General features: G+C 37.7%; 1 protein-coding gene across 1 annotated transcript in view; it reads left to right on the top strand.

Annotated features, from left to right (window-relative positions):
- Positions 1-21924, top strand: part of Dnaaf6 (dynein axonemal assembly factor 6) — a 40842-nt gene that overhangs the window by 17148 nt on the left and 1770 nt on the right. Inside the window, exons 5-6 of the mRNA XM_051141272.1 lie at positions 1554-1650; positions 19610-19695. Coding sequence (XP_050997229.1) covers positions 1554-1650; positions 19610-19695 — 183 coding nt within the window. The remainder of the gene's footprint in view (positions 1-1553; positions 1651-19609; positions 19696-21924) is intronic.

Genomic DNA, 21924 nt, shown 5'->3' on the forward strand with positions numbered 1-21924 from the left:
AGAGGAAAATGGATAATGAACACAAAGTTTACAAAAAGAAGAACTGCAAATGACCAAATGGAAAATGATAATGGCCTAAGGAGAGAGAAATAAGGCTCAGTATCAGGGAGTTTGAAGGAAGATTTAGTAATTAATTAGATATGAAGGATGGGAAGAAAGCATGAACAAGGATGCTGAGTTTATTATTTAGGATTATAGATGGGGACAAAATGGTTTGGTGTTGGAGACATAAACTCTGAGATGCCTTGGGGACCTGAAGGGAAACATATGTAGTATGAAGTAGGAGAATTGTACCTTTAGCTCAGAATAAGTGCAGAAATGAGAAATTTCATCTTGGAGTCGCACACATACATTTCAGTTCATTTTGTTTTGTTTTAACCTGGATTCACCTTTATAAGTACTTAGTAGACATTATAGCTTATTAAAGGAAAGGTATTCCATATCTCATCCCATTCAAACTCAGAAATTTCTTTTTCATTCATTTACTTTTAAATTTACATATTGTTGGAAATTAAACGTAGCCTTTAGCCTTCTAATCTGCTCGTCACACTATTTCTCTGGGTGGAATTGAATATATATATATATATATCTGAGAGTGTAGGTCCTTGGTTGAACACTTTCTAGCATGTGTGTATGAGGCCCCCACTTAGATCCCAAACACTGAAAGAAGAAAGGGGGAGGAAGGGGAGGAAGAGGAGAGAGAAGAAACAGGAAGGGAAGAAAGAGAAGGAAAGGGAAATGGAGGGAAAGGGGGAGAAAGATTAAAAAACCCTTGTAAATCATTGTTTGATTCTATTAGAAGAATGGTATGAGCTTCTATCCATTCTATTCTTATAACAAAGCAAATGTTTGTGAAGTGTGTGTGTGTGTGTGGTGTGGAAAGGAAAACCTTTCATTATTAAGAATTCCACTTGACTTGAATCTACACATCGTAGTCAAGCTGTCACAACTATACCACCACTGTTTCTTGTGTGGAATTTTAGAAGCACAAATAGCCATAGAGATAGGCAATGCACACCCGTGTCTCCCATAAATCATACAAATTTAGAAGCCAACATCCTGTGCATTTGTAACGTCACTAAGGTCACATGATTAATGGCAGGCAATACTGAATCTAGATCATCTTTACTTTGTGCTTTCAAATCAGTAAAGGACGTTTTCTATCTTTCCAACAATCCCAGGGGTATTAGGTCCAGTGTTTTTCTGAGACAGTGTAGTCAAAAAATTATTTATTTTATTTGTAATTTTATTGGGCCTGTACTAGAAGTTCCTTCAACCCACTTATTTGGCATAGAGCTGAAGCAGGTAAGCTTTATTTTAGAAAACAGTCCTGGCCCTCAGTGTTTACAGTGTTGACTGCATTTCTAGACCCTGTTCCTTTGTGTTCTAGTACATATTTGAAAAACAATGAGCACTTCATCTATTTTAGTCCTTTCCTTTCTTTCTTTTTTTGTGCTAACATAACCTCAAAAGTTGCCAGTATGTTTTGTGTGATGTGACAGGAAATTGTTCTTTCACCTGAGTATTGTCACTAATATTGATATTTTTTTCAGTTATGAGATTGTATTCCAGCAAACTGTGGGAACTGAGGATGTATACCTAGGGCTAACAAGAAAGGATCCGTCAACAGCATGCTGTGAGGAGCTGGTGGTAAGGCTCACCTTTATTCCCCCATTTTGTGTATGACCGTTATAGATAACTTATTTTCATAGTATTGTAAACAAATATGTGAACTAAAAATAGTGGCTGATAGAAGATATCAAGGGATTGATGAAATAATTTAAAATGGACCACATCAAAAAATCACCTAAGCTTATATATGTTAGACAAAATTTACAAATAAACATGACCAAGTCGTATGACCCAAAACACTATTTCTAGTCCTAGTGACGTTACCCATTAGCATAGTGAATATTTTTCAGTTCTAGTTCTGTCTGCTTAGCTGATCATTTGTTACCTTCTGATGTGCTGACAAGCCAAATAGGAGAAAACATTTCCTTCACTGAATCTGTCTTTTGTATTATTCCTCTATTCGTGGGATGACTCAGCTTATAATGAGGAACTACGAAAAGTGTTTTCTTCTTGATTTTCAGATCTGATTTTTACTGCTAAAAATAACTGTAAAATGATGCTTAGTTCTCTTATTTGCATGAAGACACAACACATCAGGAACCATGTCACCATTTCTATCTAACAACAATAGCAATGCCAATAATAGCAATGATAGTACTGCAGTGTTACTTATTCGATACTCACAGTGATTTTGTTGAAAACTCTGAGTCAGCCCTAGAATGTGAAATTCAACTCACTTTGACAACATGTACTAGTAATTGGTGTTGTAATTTTATTTTTTAGATCAGGGGCTATTTTTTTTAAAAACAATCCATTTCCTTCTCTTACATTATCAAATGCTGAGGTACCCTCAAGAGATGCTTAATATCTTTTCTCAAGAAAATGATAAATGGACTCTCCTTTTGGCAGTAGCTTGAAGTTTTCTCTTATTAACAAAATCTAAGACATTCAATTGAATCAAGTAACATAATGGGAATAGTGACTTTAAGGACCTCAGGAGATTTTTTTTTCCAAACTCTAATGAGTTGAGATTTCAAGTGATCTTGAAGTAATTAGCTCCCAGGGTCTTACCAGTAATATTCAAATTTCTCTCCCTTAAATTACTGTAAAATTAGGTTTTTAATGTCTAGTGCTGGGGATTGCTCTAAGCTCTGGAGAAACCATAGGCTCTAAATAAATAAAACTGTTGCAAGTCTATCCGTTTTTCTTATGCAAATTATTATCAGTTTTAATATTAAAGATAACCTGGATAAAGGATCTTAGAAACTAAATCACATCTCATAACAGGTATATACAGTTTATCTAAAACGAAGTAAAAATATATAGAGAATATTTGCGCCTTCCCTGTAGTGAATCTATAATCAACTAGGAAGGAAAACCTAATAGAGATAAATTGATTTTATTATTAGCAATTAAACTCAGTGTAGGCAACTGTAAGTCTAACAAGGAGTTCAGGTTTGGATAAGGCATGGACCCCAATGAAGAATAGCATTAAATAAAACATTATTCATATCATGGCACTTCTTGCTCTCTCCCTTCCCCCTCCCCCTCCTCCCTCCACCCACCCCCGACTTCTCTCTCTGTGTAGGTTGGAGGACAATTTTGAGTGTGATTTTCATCTCATACACACCACCCGTCTCTTTTGAGACAAGGTCTTTTATTGGCCTGGATTTTGCCAATTAGGCAGAAATCCTCTTGTCTTATCAACTTCCTCAGCTATGAAATTACAAGCATGTGCCATACCATTCTTGGCCTTGTTATGAAGTTTCTGGGGGGGGGGGGTCAAACTCATGTCTTGGTGCTTATAAGGCAAGTGTGTTATCAACTGAATCATATCACAGCTCCACATTTGCCACTTCTATATTCTTCTTATTACTTTTGTTTCTTGTCATATTTATTCTTCATCTTTAAATATTTAATGAATTCTACTACATACTAAACTCTGTCCTAAGTACTAACATTCAAAGAGAAATCAGAAATAGTCAATTGTTTCTGAGAAATTTACAGTTCAGGTGATAGATGTCTTTTAAAATAATCTCCAGGGTTCTGTATGGTCAGTCCGTATGTGGAGACATGTAACAGGTACAGAATGATCAGCAGAAAAAGATCAGTTAACTCCATTTGGATGAATAGTATTTCCGTAGTGGACAACATGCAAAGAAAGTCCTTCTGAGCCGAGATAAGAGCATATGGAAAGGTGTGCAAGCATGACCTATTTGAATAAATGGGGACTACAACAACAATCAAGAATAAGTGTGGGCAAGTGTATAATGGTAAACTGACTCTCAAAATGGAATTTTTTAAAAAGCCCTGACTTGGGCTGGAAGTGTGTAGATCAGAAATAATGATAGAAATAGAAATGTGCAGGAGGTCATCGGTTTGATTAACTACATAGTAAATAATGAAATTCCTAAATATTAGCTTGAAGTTTTTTTCTGGGAGTAAATGAACAGTGACAGCCATTCTCATTGCTTAAGTCCACTGATAAGACTCAGAGTAAAGAGATTATTGACCCCATCTGTGCTAGTTAGTTTTTTTTTTAATCAACTTGACACAAACCAGGTTCATCTGGGAAAAAGAAGCCTTAGTTAGGAAAATGCCTCCACCACATTGACCAGTAAACGAGTCCTTGTGTGCATTTTTTTTCACTGATGTTTGATGTAGGTGGTCCCAGCCCACTGTGGGTGGTGCCAGTCTTGGGCAGGTGGTCCTGAGCTGTAAAACAAAGCAAACTGAGAACCAAGGAGAAACAAGCCAGTAAGCAGTACTCCTCCATGCCCTCTGCATCAATTCCTGCACACAGATTCCAGCTCTGTTTTCCCTCTGTGATAGAATCTGACATGAGAGTTGAAAGATGAAATAAACTCCTTTCCTTGGCAAGTTGCTTCGCTCATGGTGTTTTATCACAGTAATAAAAACTTAACTAAGATAAAGATTTCTTGCTCAATTTTATGTGCCTATTTTTCCTATTGATAATATGGCATTTTTGAATCTAAGACATCTTTACATTATAAATATGCCATTTGCTTGATAAAAATGCTTTAAAGGAAAGATGATACTTATATGAACTATACACATCAATTTTGTGATGCAGTCCAGTATCAGAAATACTAAAACATGAAGAAAATTGAATCGCAGCATTGGTTAACTATTTGGAGTGGGATGAGGTGTAATAATCTAATTCAGAGACTTTCAAAAGAATCCTTTGTCTTTTGTCCTTACTTAATGGGAGGGCACTAAACAAAATTCTGAGCCAGGAATATGAATATCTTTATCAAACCTAAAGAATGCTGTCATCCAATTCTGAGAGCCTATTATTATTCTCCTACTACCTACTCCTGAGTGTGTAGCTACCAAGTCTCCCTTGTCTTAATCTGTATTGAAATATTGTTGAGCTAGAGCTAAGTCTGTGCTTTACAGACTTGTTTTGTTTTGTTTTAGCTGTCAAGATTTTTCCAAATGCACATTATTATTATTATTATTATTATTATTATTATTATTATTAATTTTTTTATCCCAACCAGTTTCCTCTTCCCTTCTTTCTTCCTAGTTCCTCCCCCACTTCCTCTCTGCCCCTCCTATCCACTCTTCTTCAAATTCACTTTTATGAGAAATTTCAACACATTGATGAAAAAGGTACCATCACCCATTAACTATCTACTGGATATTCAAATGGATCACATTTGAATAATGTTGATCTAATCTTGTCTTTTTGTATTATTATATTAAGTTGGAGCTAGTGAGGTATCAAATACTCCTAATGAATTAATGAAAGAATGTGAAGAGAGATAGAGTTTCTTACTCATGGGTGGCATAGATGTTGTCTAAGTTACTTTTCTATTGCTGTAATGAAACAGCATCACCAAGACAACTTATAAAACAATCATTTAATTGGGTGCTTTCCTACAGTTTCATAGGGTACGTCCATGATCATTATGGTGGGGAGCATGGTGGGAGGCACAGAAGCATGATGCTAGAGTTGGAGCCGGGCACTCACATCAGATCCACAACTTGCATACAGAAAGAGACTGGGCCTACCCCAGTGACACACCTCCTCCAACAAGGCCACACCTCCTAATCCTTCCTAAACAGTCCACCAACTGGGAACCAGACATTCAAATATGTGAACCTATGGGGGCCATTTTCATTCAAACCACCACAGATACATTTCTCCATACCCCACAAGCAGAAGATCCCATTTTTAAAAAATTATATTGTCCTTTTTAGCATTTTCTTTTTCTTTTTAATTTGGAGACAGGGTATCTTTGTATAACAGCTCTGGCTGACTTGGAACTTGCTCTGTAGACTGGCTTCGAACTCAAATAGATCCTTCTACCTCTGCCACCCAAGTGCTGAGCTTAATGTGCTGCCACTGCTTGGCTCCTTTTCATTCTTTATATTCTTTATTCCAACCCCTCCCCCAGGTCTCTACACTATGGTTTTTCTATAAATATCCATGACAACATCATTGTTTGCTATGATTTATGAATTCAACAGATGCTCCAAGAGAACTTCTTTATGCCAGATGCTATATTGATGGACCTCACAGTGGGTAAACAAAATAAACAAATTTCTCCTTCTTTCTTACTGACAAGACCAAGCAGTCCCTAAACAGTGGCACAGTGGGAGCTGGTAGGCCGACTGAACAGAGTTTTCACAGATTCATCAATAGGAAAACAATGACCTTCCAAAGGAAGTATATTATTACTTATGCAAACAGTACCAAAAGATCACTCTTCAATCCGCTCCTCAAATCCTTTGCTAAAGGTTAATATCAAACTAAAAGGGTCCAGATGGCATGTAACCTGAGCAGTGGGGAGACTGTTGCTGTGGGGTTAACTCTGAGCAACAGCTAGCTCTACTGTATAGCCTGCATCTGTACTCAGGGTAACCGAAATGGCAAGTTCTGTGGTCTTCTGGAACTAAGAAGTAGTGTGAGAAACTGTCTCATGGCAACCTCCTACAAGACTAAAGACCTCCAACAAGGTAGAGAGGCAGATGATAAAGAGCAGAGAGGCAATTCTTCAAAGATTACTTACCTTCCTACTATTCCCAGAGGACCATAATGTGTTCTGCCAAGACCTCAGTCCTAGAACCTTGCTTACACGGCCTATGTGGATACTGCAAGGTCACTAGAGTAGCATTCCCTACAGTATGAAGAAATGATTTTGTCTTGCTGCTTTCTTTCACTTGATACTAGGAATACTAGCAAATGGTTAATAGAATGTTGATTACGTGCTAGGCATTTCTCTAGAAGCAACACAGACTGCCTTCTTAATCACCACGCCACACCTGACACAGATGTTGTTATGACTCCCATTTTTAAGCACAAGCAGCTAATATGTTTAAGAACATAGTTTTAAAGTCTGGTGGAGGCAAGGCAGTTGGAATCTGATAGATGTATGTGCAGAATGATATGAATGTGAAGAAAGGAAAGTCCAAGTTATTTAGCAATGGAGATGACATGTGAAAGGGAGATGGTATTTCCTCAGGGGCAGAGGATGAAACACATTCTAAGCAAAGTGGTGGGTAAGAATAAAGTTCTGACACAATGAATGCAGGTAGTGTGTTTTCTCTTTCTTAAAAAAAAAACTTTATATGTATTTTGAGAACTATGTGTGAAGTTCTTGGGGCGTCAGAATACATGTAGACAGGAGGAAGATAAGCAGAATAGCTGAAGCAGGACTAGGTGTGAAAGCCATCGTATGTCATGTTATGCTTTGGCTGGATAGTGTACCCCACAAATTCATATAGGGATACCCTAAGTTTTCAGCATGATAAAATTTGAAGATGAAGCCTTTAGGAAATAGGTTCAGGCCAGATCATGTGAGGCTCTCATGATGGGCTGGATGACTTTGTCAGAAGAGCCAATGGAAAGTTTGCCCACTGTTTTTCTACCATGTAATGACACAGGGAGCACTTATACATTAGGAAGAAGGTCCTTACTATAACCAACCCTACTGCCATCCTAATTTCTGATTTCTGGTCTTCAGGGCTATGAGAAAATAAAACTGTTTTTCTAGTGTTTAAGTCACCAAGTATTTGGTATTTTGCCATGAAAGGCAAAAGAGGATAAAGGACTATTAGATTTCAACTTCTTTCCTGTTTAGTTAGTAAAGGGGTGAGCTAAATGATGGTCTGTGTGTTTCTGAAGAACTCCAAAGGCGGTATGAACATGCAGCTACCTCAGTTTGGGAATGACAGGAGAAAAGGGTGAGTTTGGAAAAACATGGGGATAGCAGTTTTACTAGTCCAAATGAGTGTCTCAGCTATGACAGTGAGGTTAGGAAGCAAAGGATGAGTTCAGTAAACATTTTGATGTGAATATTCATAGGGCCTGGCCTGGGCAGTGGTGGCATATTCCATAATCCCAGCACTTGAGAGGTAGAGGCAAGTGATTTATGAGTTTGAGTTCAGCCAGGTCTACAAAGGGAGTTCCAGGTCAGCCAGGGTTGTTACGCAGAGAAGCCCTGTCTTGAAAAACAAACAAACAAACAAACATAGGACCTGGAAAGTGGTGAGTGTAGCATATAAGGGAGAAACAGGAGTGAGGTTTCTAACTTGAGTGACCACAAGAATGATGATGGCTTTAACCAAGATATAGGGAAATAATGAGGCCTCTGTAAATTATACCCTTAGATACAGATACTTTCTCTTCTAGCTCACCTGAATTTTTCACATTTTTGCAATTACCATCCAATAGTTTCTACTGTTTTGTTCATATGTTGCAAGGTGAGGTATGGAATGGAACACAAAGCAAACAAAGTTCTAAGACAGAGGTACATTAAGTTCGTACTAGTTTGAACTTGAAACACAGTGAGAAATCTTGTTAGAAGTGTCTAATAGGCCATTATATACAAATCTATATGGAACTCCAGAAGAAAAAGACTGGAGTTGTTGATTTTTCAGAGTTGATGTTTTTTGCTCTCATTGGGTATTAGAATGTGTGACCACAATGTGCTAGCTGTCCATCATACTTGAAATAAGGTTAGGTATGATTTTACATTGTGTACACACACACACACACACACACACACACACACACACACACACACACACACACACACACAGTGTGAGGGATTTAAGAGATAATGAAACTTTGCCAGGGGGTGGGGACATAGTACCAACAAAGAGGCATAAGAGGCTGTTAGGATGAAGTGAACAATCAGAATTTAGAAACATAAATTCTTACTCCAGTTTTAGACTACATATTGGAAACCAAGGGGAATTATTAGATCAGTGAAGTGAGGTTGGGATTATGGTGTAGAATTAGAGATACAGAGATGATGAAGGGGAAGAATATCCATCACAGAAACAAGGTAGGAAAGAATGGGAGCTTGCCTAATGCCTAAGAACAGGACGAACAGAGGCACTATGGTTGACAAGTGAGGAATGTGGCCTCGGTGGTGGTGGTGGTGGTGGTGGTGGTGATGGGGGTGGGAAGAACTATGGGTATCTGAGATTTGCAGAGAGATAGCCTGACTTCTGCAAAGAACTATTGTGTCAGGAAGCAGGTGGGTACATTGAGGCTTTAGGTCAGTAAATTTCCATTTTTCACTCGTCTCCATCTTTAATGTCCAAAACTGAATGGGCCTACAGTTGTTCTGCTAAGTGATTTTTTATTTGTTCTAGGAGAGGGAAAAAGCGGCCTGCTGATAGTTTAATATTCCTTTAAACTAGAGTTGGTGCATAATTCTTTTCTACCCCTACTTTGAGGGATCTATATTGATAAGGAAACAATATCACATGGCCTAACAAACAAGCCTGTTTTTGTTTTTGTTTTCATGGTCATCTCTTCAGAGTGTTAGCTACGAGTCTTCTTCCCATCCTTGAACTTCATTGAGAACAGGGAGGGATTCAGGGATGGACTACAGATCAGTCACCATCCAGCAGACACAACCAGGAATCACATGTTCATCACATGCATCTATTTCAAAGAAGCTGTCGATCATCCTAAGCAGCTCACTAAGAATTCACTTGCTTGTTGAGTAGTGTACTTCATTAATACTGATTTGTGTCTTAAGGTTAAAACAGTCATATTCATTTGCTCCTAATAAATAAATAGATTTAGCCTCTTTAGTAATGAAGTTGATTGTGTTTTTTTACATTGAAAATTCTAGAGGACAGACACCTATTTTCTTTTGTTTGTTGAGCTTCCTGATTATGCTGACCTTGTTTGATTGGTTACATATCAAGCCATGTGTCAGGGAGAAGGATATTTGAGCTGTAATAGGATTCCTTATTATCAGCTTGAGGCAGCACAGTACACCTTCAATTAACTTGCTAATAGTTCTTTCGGTAACACATACATTTGTAGTTAGTATTATAGCATTAGTTTATAATGATCACGGTGGTGGGAGAGGATAACAAATACCTTCTTAAAAGCTAATATAATTGTACTGATTTAATATATTTCTGATTATGAAAAAAATATATACTTATGATGTTAAAAATACCAATATTTGCAGAGTAAAAAAAAAAATGAAAGCCTTTCACAGTGAGATACAGAATAACTCCAAGAAGGGCTAAAAATCATGGATGGAATAAGGGTACAAAATGTCTTATATATATTACATAGAAATAAAAATCACCAGTAATTTTACAATTCAATGATGCCATTTTGATGTAGTTTCATCAAATGATCAAAATCACATGGCCCATAATTGTTGAGCCAGAACTGGCAGAAACATTTGATTACAGACAAGCAGTTTTGTAACTTGAAAAACACCAAAATTTAAGGCAAGGATGAACAAAGGAAGACACGTAGGATATAAGCAATTATACTGCAAGAGTAGGAAGGTTATTTACCAGAGGCTGGGGAGAGTGGAGGGGGAGAAGAATGGGGAAAGGTTGGTTAGTGGGCAGTAAATTATAGTTATACAAAAGCGAGAAATTCTTGGATATTATTGCACAGCAGGGTGACTACAGGCAATAATTATGTACTGTACATTTCAGAAGGCTAAGAGAAAGAATTTGCAGTGTTTTCACAATAAAGAAAGATATGTATTAGGGGAGAAAGATCATTTTAACTTGTTTTAAACATTACACAGTATATAAATGGATCAAAACATCATGTGGTACTTCATTAATAGGAATACTTTCTAAATATTTGTGTGTGTGATTTGTATGTGTGTGCTGTGTATGTGATGGGTGAGGATGTATGGGGTCCATGGCACACATATGGAGATCAAAGGAAAACCTCTGGTGTTGGTTCTTACTTTCCACTTTGTTTGTTGTTTGCTTCTGCATATGCAGGGTGGAGATTTTTGTCTTTGCCTCCCATCTTGACAAAGGAGTATTATGATTACAGACACACTACTGCACCTGGCCACACATGGGTTCTAAGGATTTGAACTCAGGTTCACACCAAGCCCTTTGCCCAGTAAGCCATCTCCTTTGTCCAATATGTACATTTTTGTAAAGTCCAATATGTACATTTTTTGTAAAGAAGTTAAAATAACTTTAAAGGAAACAAAGGAGAAAGATTAAGAAGGATACTCAGAATTGCAGGGAACATAAATGTGTCAGATAAGAAATGGACAGCCCCAAAACAAAAAAACAAAAATGAAAAGCTCACAAAAACCAGGGGTCTGTTTTTGTGTTGGCCAACTGCTTCTTGGCATTCGACCTGCCTTGGGACTGTTGTCGATATACCAGTGACACTCTACTGAAGAAAACTGACTTTCCTTTTTCCAGCAGGTACCGATCACAAATAGCCTTCTGGTTAAGGATGGAGAACTTTGTGTCCCCTTCCTTCCCCATGATGGGATTTTGTGGGTTTTGAACCTAGGCAGGTCTTATGTGTGCTTTTGCATTCTCTGTGAGTTCATATGTGTATCATCTCCGTTGTGTCTGGAGGACACTGATTCCTTGGGGTCCTTTGCCACCTCTGGCTTTTACAGTCTTTCCGCCTCCTCTTTCATATAGGTCCCTGAGCCTTGAGTTTGATTAAGACATCCCATTTAGGACTGAGTGCTTCAGAATAGCTCAGTCTCTGCACATTGTCTAATTGTGGGTGTAGGTGTTAATTACTATCTACTGCAAGAAGAAGATTTTCCAATGAGGGTTGAGCGACACATTGAACTATGGATATGTCATTAGGAATCATTTCATTGCTATGTTCCTTTAGCACAGTGGGTCTGAATCTGTGGGTCCTGACACATTTGGGATCCCTTATCAGATAATCCTGCATATAGATATTTACATTATGCCTCATAACAGTACCAAAACTACAGTTATGAAGTAAAACAAAAATAATTTTATGGTTGGGGTCAGCACAACATGAGGAACTGTATTAAAGGGTCACAGCATTGGGAAGGTTGAAAACCACTGCTTTAGCAAAATAATAGTAGTAGGTTTTCCCCTAGGAGCCCATGACCTATCTAGTCTCAGGTATTTGTATTTTTTTCTTACTAGGGTTTTTTTTTTTTTTTGTCACTTTGTTTTGCTTTTTGCTTTTTGGGTTTTGTTTTTGAGACAGGGAGAGAGAGAGAGAGAGAGCAGTGAAGTCCAGGAAGTTGTAGGGAGGTAGTGAGGATTTGAGAGGATTTTGGATAAGGGAAAGAATATGATCAAAATATATTGTATGGAAAAATTAATAAAAAGATGTTACCAGCTCTGAACACATATACATATAAGCCATACTAAGTGGACTCAGCAGGTTATATTTACACACCACACACACACACACACACACACACACGGATATGTTGATGCTGTGTGTAACAATAATAATTAAAGAAGAAAATTTTAGGAATTTGAGAGGGACTGGGGAGACACAGGAAGAATTGTAGGTGGAGAGGATGGGGTACAAATTATGTAAATACAGGACTCATGTAAGGATCTCAAAAAATAAAATAAGTGTTGGTCTTTGGAAGAAAGCAGCTTCAGTGTCATGAGTAATGGCAGACTGAGCAGACCCAAGGAAGTGAGGAAGAAAAGTATGTAAGGGGGGCTGGAGAGTTGGCTCAGTGGTTACGAGCACCGTCTGCTCTTCCAGAGGACCTGGGTTTGATTCCTAGCACCCACATGGCAGCTCACAACTGTGTGTAACTCCAAGATCTGACACCCTCACACCAATGCACATAAATTAAAAATTAAATAAAAATTAAAAAAAAATACGTAAGGAAGTTTAGTATAGAAGATGGAAGAGAGATGGAGGGCTACGTGGAACTTGGCAAACATTCTACAAGAGGGTTGTCTTTAGTGTGCTTTTAAGCTGATGATAAATATCTATCCTTTTACTAACATTTATTTTTTTTCCCTATCGTGTGTCCCTAGATCTAATAAGCAAACACTAAAAAGGAGTTTTAATTTAAGACTCTAAAGAATGTCTAGGGAAGAATGGACACATTTTCACTTACTGTTACAGGATATTATCATTTTGTCCCCAGGGGCCAGGGATCATTAAGGCCTGCCTTGAGAGGGTCAGTCCTGACTGTGTGGATTCAGCTCACATATGTTGTGCTTGCTGAGAACATTCCAGACCGGAGATCCATCATTAGCAACCACCAAAGGATAATCCTGAAAACTGAAGAATTCCTTTGCACAAACACGCCAGAGCTGCTTCCCTCTGAGACACCCTGCTTAGAAGAGGACAGTTTGTCTGGGTGTGGTAGCGCATGCCTGTAATTCCAGCACTCAAGAGACAGGGACTCACCACTCAGGAGACCAAAGGATCACCCCAAGTTGGAGGCCAGCCCGATCTACATGCTTGTGATAAGCTCTGTCTTAGAAAAAAAAAAAAAAAAAGAGCAATAAAGGACAATGGGAGAGAATTTAGCGATATAAGGTGGCCACTTAGCAGACTTCCACTCTGATTTTTTTCCTCTTTGAAACAGTTTTTCTCTCTGCTTTGATGACCTAACTCCTAGTTTTCTTCCCACATCATCATACATTCCTTCCTCCCTTTGCTCCCATATCACTGTTTGCAGTTCCCTTGAGCTTTAACCTATATCCGTTTCCCTCTATCTCCTCTTTTCGGTTTAGTCCCTTGGCTCACTTCCTGTTGTTTTACTAGGTGACAGAAACCCAACATGTCCATAAAAGAACTCATAATTATTTTCTCTGACATCTTTCTCATTCAGCATTCTCATGGCAGTATTACTTACTAGGGATAATATAGCTAAGAGATAAGCACTTGCCAAACGCATAGCAGGCTCAAGCTAAAACCCTTACTCAGCTCTCATTCCTCTTTCACTGGTATTTCATAGCTGAACCATCAGCAAGTCTTATTTGTTGTACTTTCAAAAAATACTTTAAAGTCCACTAATTTTAATTACTACAGCAATTGATTTTATGTTCCAAAGTGCCACCAATTCTTGCCTGGTCCATTTTGATTTCCTCTGATTCATCTCTGTGTTTCAACTGTAGCCGTTTGACACACAGTGTAAGAGATCTTTAAAAACAGGACAGTCCCAGCACTTTCTAGGTCAGGAGAGGCTACATAGTAAATTTTAGGCTGGGCTGGACTATATAGAAAGATTGTTTTCTAAGAAAAGATATCAAACAAATGTACAAAATTAGATCACACCTTTCTTCATATTGGCCGCTAACTGCCTTCCTATTGCACTTAGAACAAAACACAACAGAGCCAACTAACCAGGGCCCAGAGGGGCTTACAGAGACCAACCAAAGACCATGCATGGACTGAACTCAGGCCTCCTACACAGATGTAGCCAATGGACAGCTCAGGCTTCATGTGGGTCCCCTAGTAAGGGGAGCAGGAGCTGTCTCTGACATGGACTCTGTTGCCAGCTTTTTGATCACTTCCTCCTTGGTGGGACTGCCTTGCCAGGCCACAGGGGAAGAGGACACTCCCAGTCCTGATACAACGTTATGAGCTATGGTGGGTGGGCATGGGCTCCCCTTTTCCAAGGAATATGGGAGGGGGAAGAAAAAAGAGGAAGGAGAGTGGGTCTGGGAGGAGAGGAGGGAGGGGGCTATGACTGGGATGTAAAGTGAATAAATTAATTAATTAACAAAAACTACTTTATTTAAACAGAAAATGAAGAGAATATTTAAAGAAGTAAGCATGAGGAAGGAGTGAGACACTGTGTGGTCCACTGAACCTAACAGAAGACATTGAGGAATCCATGAAGTGTAGGAAACAACAGCACAAGAGATATGAATAACCATACAGTAATTAGGCTATAAAGAATGAGAATTCTCATTGCTGGGAAAAAATGGAGCTAGAAGCATAATGGCTTTGCTTTGTGTTGTATCAAGGTAGATAGCGGTGGCGCCACTGACTGTGAGGCCAAAGTTGGCTGTCTGTGGGATTATGGAAATCTGTAGAAGAGCTGAGCTTGCTTTTTTATTTAATTTATTCAGATTACAACTCAATTCTTTTCCCCTCACTTGTATCCTCCCGTTCCTCTCTCCCTCCCTCTTTCACCCTATTCTCCTCCCCTAGGCCTGTGACCAAAGAAAACCTCCTCCTCCACCATATGATCACAGCCTATCAAGTCTTTTTTTTACATTGTGTCTCACTATGTTTCCTACTCTGGCCTTGAACCTCCTGCCTGTTTTCCAATGGCTGGGCTTACTGGCTGCTTCCCCATACCTGAATCCAAGCTTATTCTTGACTCCCATGATAGGAGAACAGTCATATTTCAGGGACATATTTTTTTTTTAAAAAGGGAGGCATGGCAATGTAGTACTGAAATGTTTAAAAAGATAATGACATTATAGAACACTTACATGAATTGAAACTGTGCTCTATTGATTTTGTGCCCTTGTTTTGGAGAATACATGTTTCTATATACGTGTTCTTTAGAGATGAATATTTATGTAAATTCAAGGTAGGGATCCATCATTGTTTTTGTGTTTTTCATTTTCTACAGATTACTGTTGTTCATGAAGGTTTTTCATAAACTACTGTGGTTGCATGGAAAAATAGCTCATGTGTTTCCATAGCTCAACAATGGGAAATTAAATTGTTCAGACGATTCAAAATAAAGCCTACCCAAGTCTCTGTCATCACAATTTCCTGATATCATTTTGTTTCATAGTGAAACTCAGTTTTACTTTTTTAAAGAATCAAATGTATCATGAATAGTGTTCATACTTCTGAAAAAATAGAAGTATTTTATATCTATAGCCCTTGAATTAATTTAGAATAGTTTTTAAAATACCAGCACAAAATCATCTGTATATATTAAGTTTTCTTAAAATTCAGTGAATAGTATACACTAGCCAAGTTACATATAAAATATTCTAAAATTATTCTTTTTTAAAAATACATTTTAATTGAAATGAGTTACATCCCTTTTCCCATCCCCTTCCCCCTCTAACCCTCCTATGTTCCCCTTAAGTTGTTAGATTATTATTATGATTATGATTATTATGATGATGATGATTATTATTATTATTATCATCATTAGTAGTAGTAGTATTGTATATGTACATATATGTATATGCACAACTATATATAAGTACACCCTGATGAGTGCATTTTTTTGTTTGTGTGTATATGACTTTAGGGCCAACCATTTTGTATTGGGTAACTAATTATGGGGCTCATGCCTAGTAGGGACTGATTCTTCCATCTCAGCCATTATTAATTGCTTGTAGTTCCTTGTCTAGGGTGTGAAAGCCCACGGAACTTTCCCTCTTTAGCATTATCATGTCTATTGATAATGTCATTGTTAAGATCTTGTTTGTGCAGTCATCTCTAAATGAATTCAGTTTGTAAGCTATGTAAAAGAACCTAAAATCCTTTGTTTGCTCAGCGGTACTCCATCCTTGGCAATGTTTAACAAGTTAAGCCTTTCACACAATAAGAGGTCAACTATTTTCCAAGTACTCATTGAGTATACCAATTATTAAACAAGTCTGACTCATGTTTCAGGAGGGGTTTTCTGCTAAGATTACAAGAAATCTTTTTTTTTTTTTTTTTACTTTTAAAGATTCAAGCAGCTCAAAGTAAAGAAACAGTTGTATCCCTTGATCCATGTGACAAGGACAAGTCCTTCCAGTTTTCAGGAGGGAATTTTCTGTTAAGCTCCCCATGGAATCCTTATCTTGTGAGATATTGGTGTGCTCCATCCCACCTAATTTGTCTTTTCTCTTGGCCCGCCTTTGAAATATTGTAGCAGACACTTTTAATTTTCTTAAGAGGAAAAATTAGTGAGCTGTTTCTTTGAATTATCTTTCACTGGAACCACAGATTATTATAATAACCACTTTGAAGTTCTGCCTAGAAATTCTATCTAAATTTCACATACATCATCATTCTTTCCTTCCTCGATTATCCCCTCAAACTGTATGAAACATCAGACCATCCCCCAACATACTATTTCACTTTTCAAGACCTAAACATTTCAAAGTTAAGAAACAAATAGTTCTATCCCTTGACCCATTTGGAGTATGAGTCATTATAGGTCATCTCCAATTGACTATCTGACTAGAAAGTTATCTCAGTAAAAGTGGGACTCCTGTCCATCTAATGCTCATTTATTTTGTGTCAGAGTGCCTATTACTGCTTCTGTGGAAAATGCGCTCTTTGTTTCACTAAGGCATCTCTAATTAGGTAGATTTAATTTCTAAAATGTATTTTGGAAGGTAATTGTTTGAGTAAAAGTTAACCACGTGAAGTACTTAAATGCCATCGCCTCTAGATTGCTATCATAAGTATTAAGTACAGATTTAATAAAGAAAATATAATTCAGAAGTATCTATGGATCCACATACCTCACACCATGGAAATACCATTGTGTGTGTTGCGCATCGTAAGAGGAAATTCCAGTATGTCACATTATTTCATGTGCATTTCCCCTAAAGCATGCAGTTACCCTGGCAATTTCAACAACTGGACTTTCAAAATAACTAAAACGTCAGGTTATCAGTTTATTTTTTTTTAAAAAAAGCTTCATAATTTACCTGAACTTTGGATTCCTTTTTTTTTTTTTGGTTTTTTGAGACAGGGTTTCTCTGTGTAGCCTTGGCCATCCTGGACTCACTTTGTAGACCAGGCTGGCCTCGAACTCACAGCGATCCGCCTGCCTCTGCCTCCCGAGTGCTGGGATTAAAGGCATGCGCCACCACGCCCGGCTCTGGATTCCATTTTTTGTCCCTTCATTTACAGAAATTATATGTCCTCACACATTTATGTGTATATATCACAGTATGTGTCAACTCCTGTCTCAAAAAGAGTAGATGTTCTTCTGGCTAGTGTCTGTCACCTTGGCACAAGCTAGAGACATTTTTGAAGTGGTAACCTCAACTGAGAAAACTTCCTACCAGATTGGCCCTTGGGAAACCCTGCTGTGCATTTCTTTAAAAATTTTGATTGATGTAGGAGGGTCCAGCTCACTATGGATGGTGACATCCCTGGCCAGGTGGTCCTAGGGTACATAAGAACAGTAAGTCATGGTGATCAAGCCAGTAGCAGTCTCCCTCTGTGGCTTCTTCATCAGTTCCTGCCCTGGAGAATAATGAACTACAAACCTGTTCTTCCTCAAGTTGTTTGTGGTCATAGTGCTTTATAACAGCAATAAACCCTAACTAAGACAGATGTAAATTAAAGAAGTACAATTTTGTGGTAAAATATACATTTATCATTGGTGACACCTGGGGTATTCAAAGTGCAGTATAACCCTCATTAATATCTATTTCTAAGTTAGTTTCACATACCTAAAAGGAAATCTAATACATATTAAGCAGACTCCACTCTTCTCCACTCCGAAGCCCCTGTCAAACTCTAGTCAACTTTTTGTCTCTGGACTAGCCTATGCTGAACATGCTACATAAATAGAATCCTACAAAATGAACCTTTTAATGTTTGGCTTCTTTCCTTTAGTGTAATGTTTTCAGGATTTAATCAATAAAATGTACTTTGTCAGGCTAGAGAAATGACTCAGCAGTAAAAGGTGCTGGTGGCTCTGGCAGAGGGCATGGGTTTTATTTCTAACACTCACATGGCAGCTCACACTTGCTTCTAACTCCAGTCACAGGAGATTTAGTGCCTTCTTCTGACCTTTAGAGACCAGGTACACATGTAATGCACAGACAAACATGCAGACAAAACACTCATACACATTTTTAAAAATTAATGTACTGTCCTTTTCTTCACTGGAATAATATTACTGTGTGTACATGATACACTTTATTTATTCATGCCTCAATTGATGCATATTTTGCTTGTTTATGCCTTTTGACTATGATGAATACTGCTATTATGAACAAAGCCATGTAAAATTTTTTTCTTCAATTTTTCCCTTTTGTCACTGCTATTGTTTTGAGGCAAGGTCTCCTGTAGCCCAGGCTTCTCTCAAACTCAATACGTAGCCACAATTGGCCTTGGGTTCCTGTTTTCAATGCTTTTGGATATATAGCCAGAAGTGGAACTGCTTCTGAGCCCCTTGGTAATGGTGATGAGGCATTTATAAGTGAAATAATGATAAACTGGTAGGTAGTCCCTCTTGGGAGATGGTGCTTATATTTCCTTTGTTCATTTAACGTTTCTTGATGCCAATACTTCCCTGGGAAATGTGATATGGGTATTTTCAATAAGACTGCAAATTGGCATCATCAACCTACACTTGACACTGTTTTACATTTATATGAAACCTACATACGTAAAGGTGGTCAAAGATTCCCCACCAAGTGTAGCGATGAGTCCGAAATTAGTCACACTACTGATGGCTGCCCTTTGTCCAGTTACTACACTCCTCTGTCTCTTCACAAGTAAAATGGGGATACGAAACTCTTCCTTAAAAACCATAAAAGGAAATCATAGACCTGGTGGGGTGGTGCACACCTTTAATCCCAGCACTCGGGAGGCAGAGGCAGGCAGATCTCTGTGAGTTCGAGGCCAGCCTGGTCTACAAAGTGAGTCCAGGATGGCCAAGGCTACACAGAGAAACCCTGTCTCGAAAAACCAAAAAAGAAAGAAAGAAAAAAAAAAAAAAAAAGAAAGAAAGAAAGAAAGAATCACAGAGCCTGGTACATAGTTGGCACTCATTCCTCATATATCCTAATGCTTTTTAAAGGTAACTGCTCTCCAAAATGATAGTATTTTCTTACTTTATCTTAGGTGAAAATTAAACTGCCTGATACAAACCCCTCTGAAATTCAAATTGACATCCAAGAAATGCTCCTTGATCTTCGCACTCCTAAAAAGTAAGTCAAACATAAGATTTAAATAGACTATTATGAGATTAATGAGTCATTAGAATATTTCTTTTTAAAGCATAGTATTCATCAACCTTAAAATCCTCAGGAAGGCGAAATTTCTATTGATGACTCAGATATTTTGATCTACAGAATAAGTTGAATATGGGGACTAGGGTGTGACTGTGGCGAAGTGCTTGCCTAGCATGCACAGGACTCTGTATTCAGTCCAAAAATGTTTGAGCATACCTAGGTTTCATATTTTGCATTTGCATATTAGATGTGGCTAGATATCACTGGAACATAATCCTTGATGTTCTAATATAATTCTATCTATAAGAAAAAATAATAAAACAGGTAGAAGTGAAATTGTGCTAAGCTGTAAGCATTGCTAACATACTAATATAAAATTTGGTACACTGGTTATATAAAATAAGCTTTAGCTTTAAATTTTTTGGATGTTAGTAGGCTTCTAAGATAAAAATTGAGTGTGTTCACTTTTTAAAATGCATACAATCATTCTTCTCAGTTCAAGTCATGTTCCTTATCACATACAGAAAAATTCTTGCAAATATTTCACCAGAAACATAAAAGGGAGGAGGAGCTCCAACCGGGGTGTAAAGTAAATAAAATAATTAATGTAAGAAATAATCATGCCTCTTAAAACTAGCTCTTTAAAAAGGATATTGTTGAAACCTAGTGGATATTAGATGAACTATCTAAGTATGTCACAAATTTGTTCTGTTTCCATGTGGATGTGCATTGTTAAGTGCATGCCAGTGATTGCTGTGGCCCTTTCTCTGGAGCTCATCACTACTTCCTACTGGGCTTAGGAAACAAGTAGTTATTGGAACATTCTTTTCCCTTATTATCAATAGCTATGCTTTTCTTTTGTTGAACTTAGTTAGGGCTTTGAGAAGATAAAAACAAAACAAAACAAAACCCGTAGTCAACAAAAGACTACGTTTGATTTCTGCAGTAGATTCATTTAACACAAAATGATCTTCAGATGAATATTTATCTAAACTTTCTTCTGATTATTCATACCATTTAAAAATATATATTCACAAAAACATTTCATCCTATAAAAATTAGATTCACCATTTTTACCACGACTCTTAAGGATTTAATTAAGTTTTACACTCCATTTTTATATGCATTTATTCTTTCTACAACCTTTGTAAGGAAAGTTAGTTAAATGAACAGTCAGTCAGTCTTCTGTGATATTTTCACGCCTGCTAAAATTGCATGCATATCTACACCCTGCGCAGTTAATTTCCGTTTCTCTAGCAGTTCTCACTGTCTCCATCAATCTTGAGGTAGCTGTTCCAGCTTCGCCATCATTCCAGATATCCATCAGAGCTCACTAAATGAAAGTCTCTCACTGAGGTAGTTTTCCACATAGAACCTGGGCCGCAATAGGTCGTTTGTATACTCCACTTATATGTTACATTATCTACGTGACATGTACAAATGAAAAATCACATGTATACTGCCTGAGTTTGCTTTCTGTTGTTGCGGCAAAACACTGACCAAAAGCAACTTGGGAGTGAAAGGACTATTTCATCTTTACAATTCTCTGGTCATAGTCAATCTTTGAGGAAAGCCAGGCCAGGAACCTGGAGACAAGAACTGAGGTAGAGGACATGGCGGAAAGCTTCTTACTGGCTTGCTCTTCATGGCTTCCCAGACTGCTTTTTAAAAAAAATGTAAACCAGGACCACATGCCCAGAGGTGAAACCATTCACAGTGGGCTAGGCCTTCCCCTATTTATTACTAAGTAAGAAAATGCCCTAAAGACATGCCTACCGGCCACTCTGTTAGGCAATTCCTCAATTGAGGTTCTTTCTTCAGGTGACTCAACTTTGTATCAAGTTGACAAAATTAACCAGCACATGTACTGTTAGTTATATATTAAATATTCAGTATAGGGAGAAACATCTCTTAAGCAAACTTAATTAAAATAGAAGAGAAATATAGAATTATTGGAGCATCTTTTAAAGCTATGCTATTACCTGAAATTGTATAATCAGAAACATGCCGTGGCTTGAGTCTAGCCATGTCCCATCCTACTTCACTTAATTTCTATCCATAATATTCTATGGTGTTATTTTATGCCCTCAAAAATGTTTTCATGGAAAGCATTCTGTTCATGTATCCAAAGGTAGAACAGGTAAATTTATTTTAATTAAATTGACCAATGATTTCAGTCAAATAGTAATAAGATGCATTGTAATA

The sequence above is a fragment of the Acomys russatus genome, chromosome X (assembly GCF_903995435.1).
Source record: "Acomys russatus chromosome X, mAcoRus1.1, whole genome shotgun sequence".
Classification (NCBI taxonomy): Eukaryota; Metazoa; Chordata; class Mammalia; order Rodentia; family Muridae; genus Acomys; species Acomys russatus.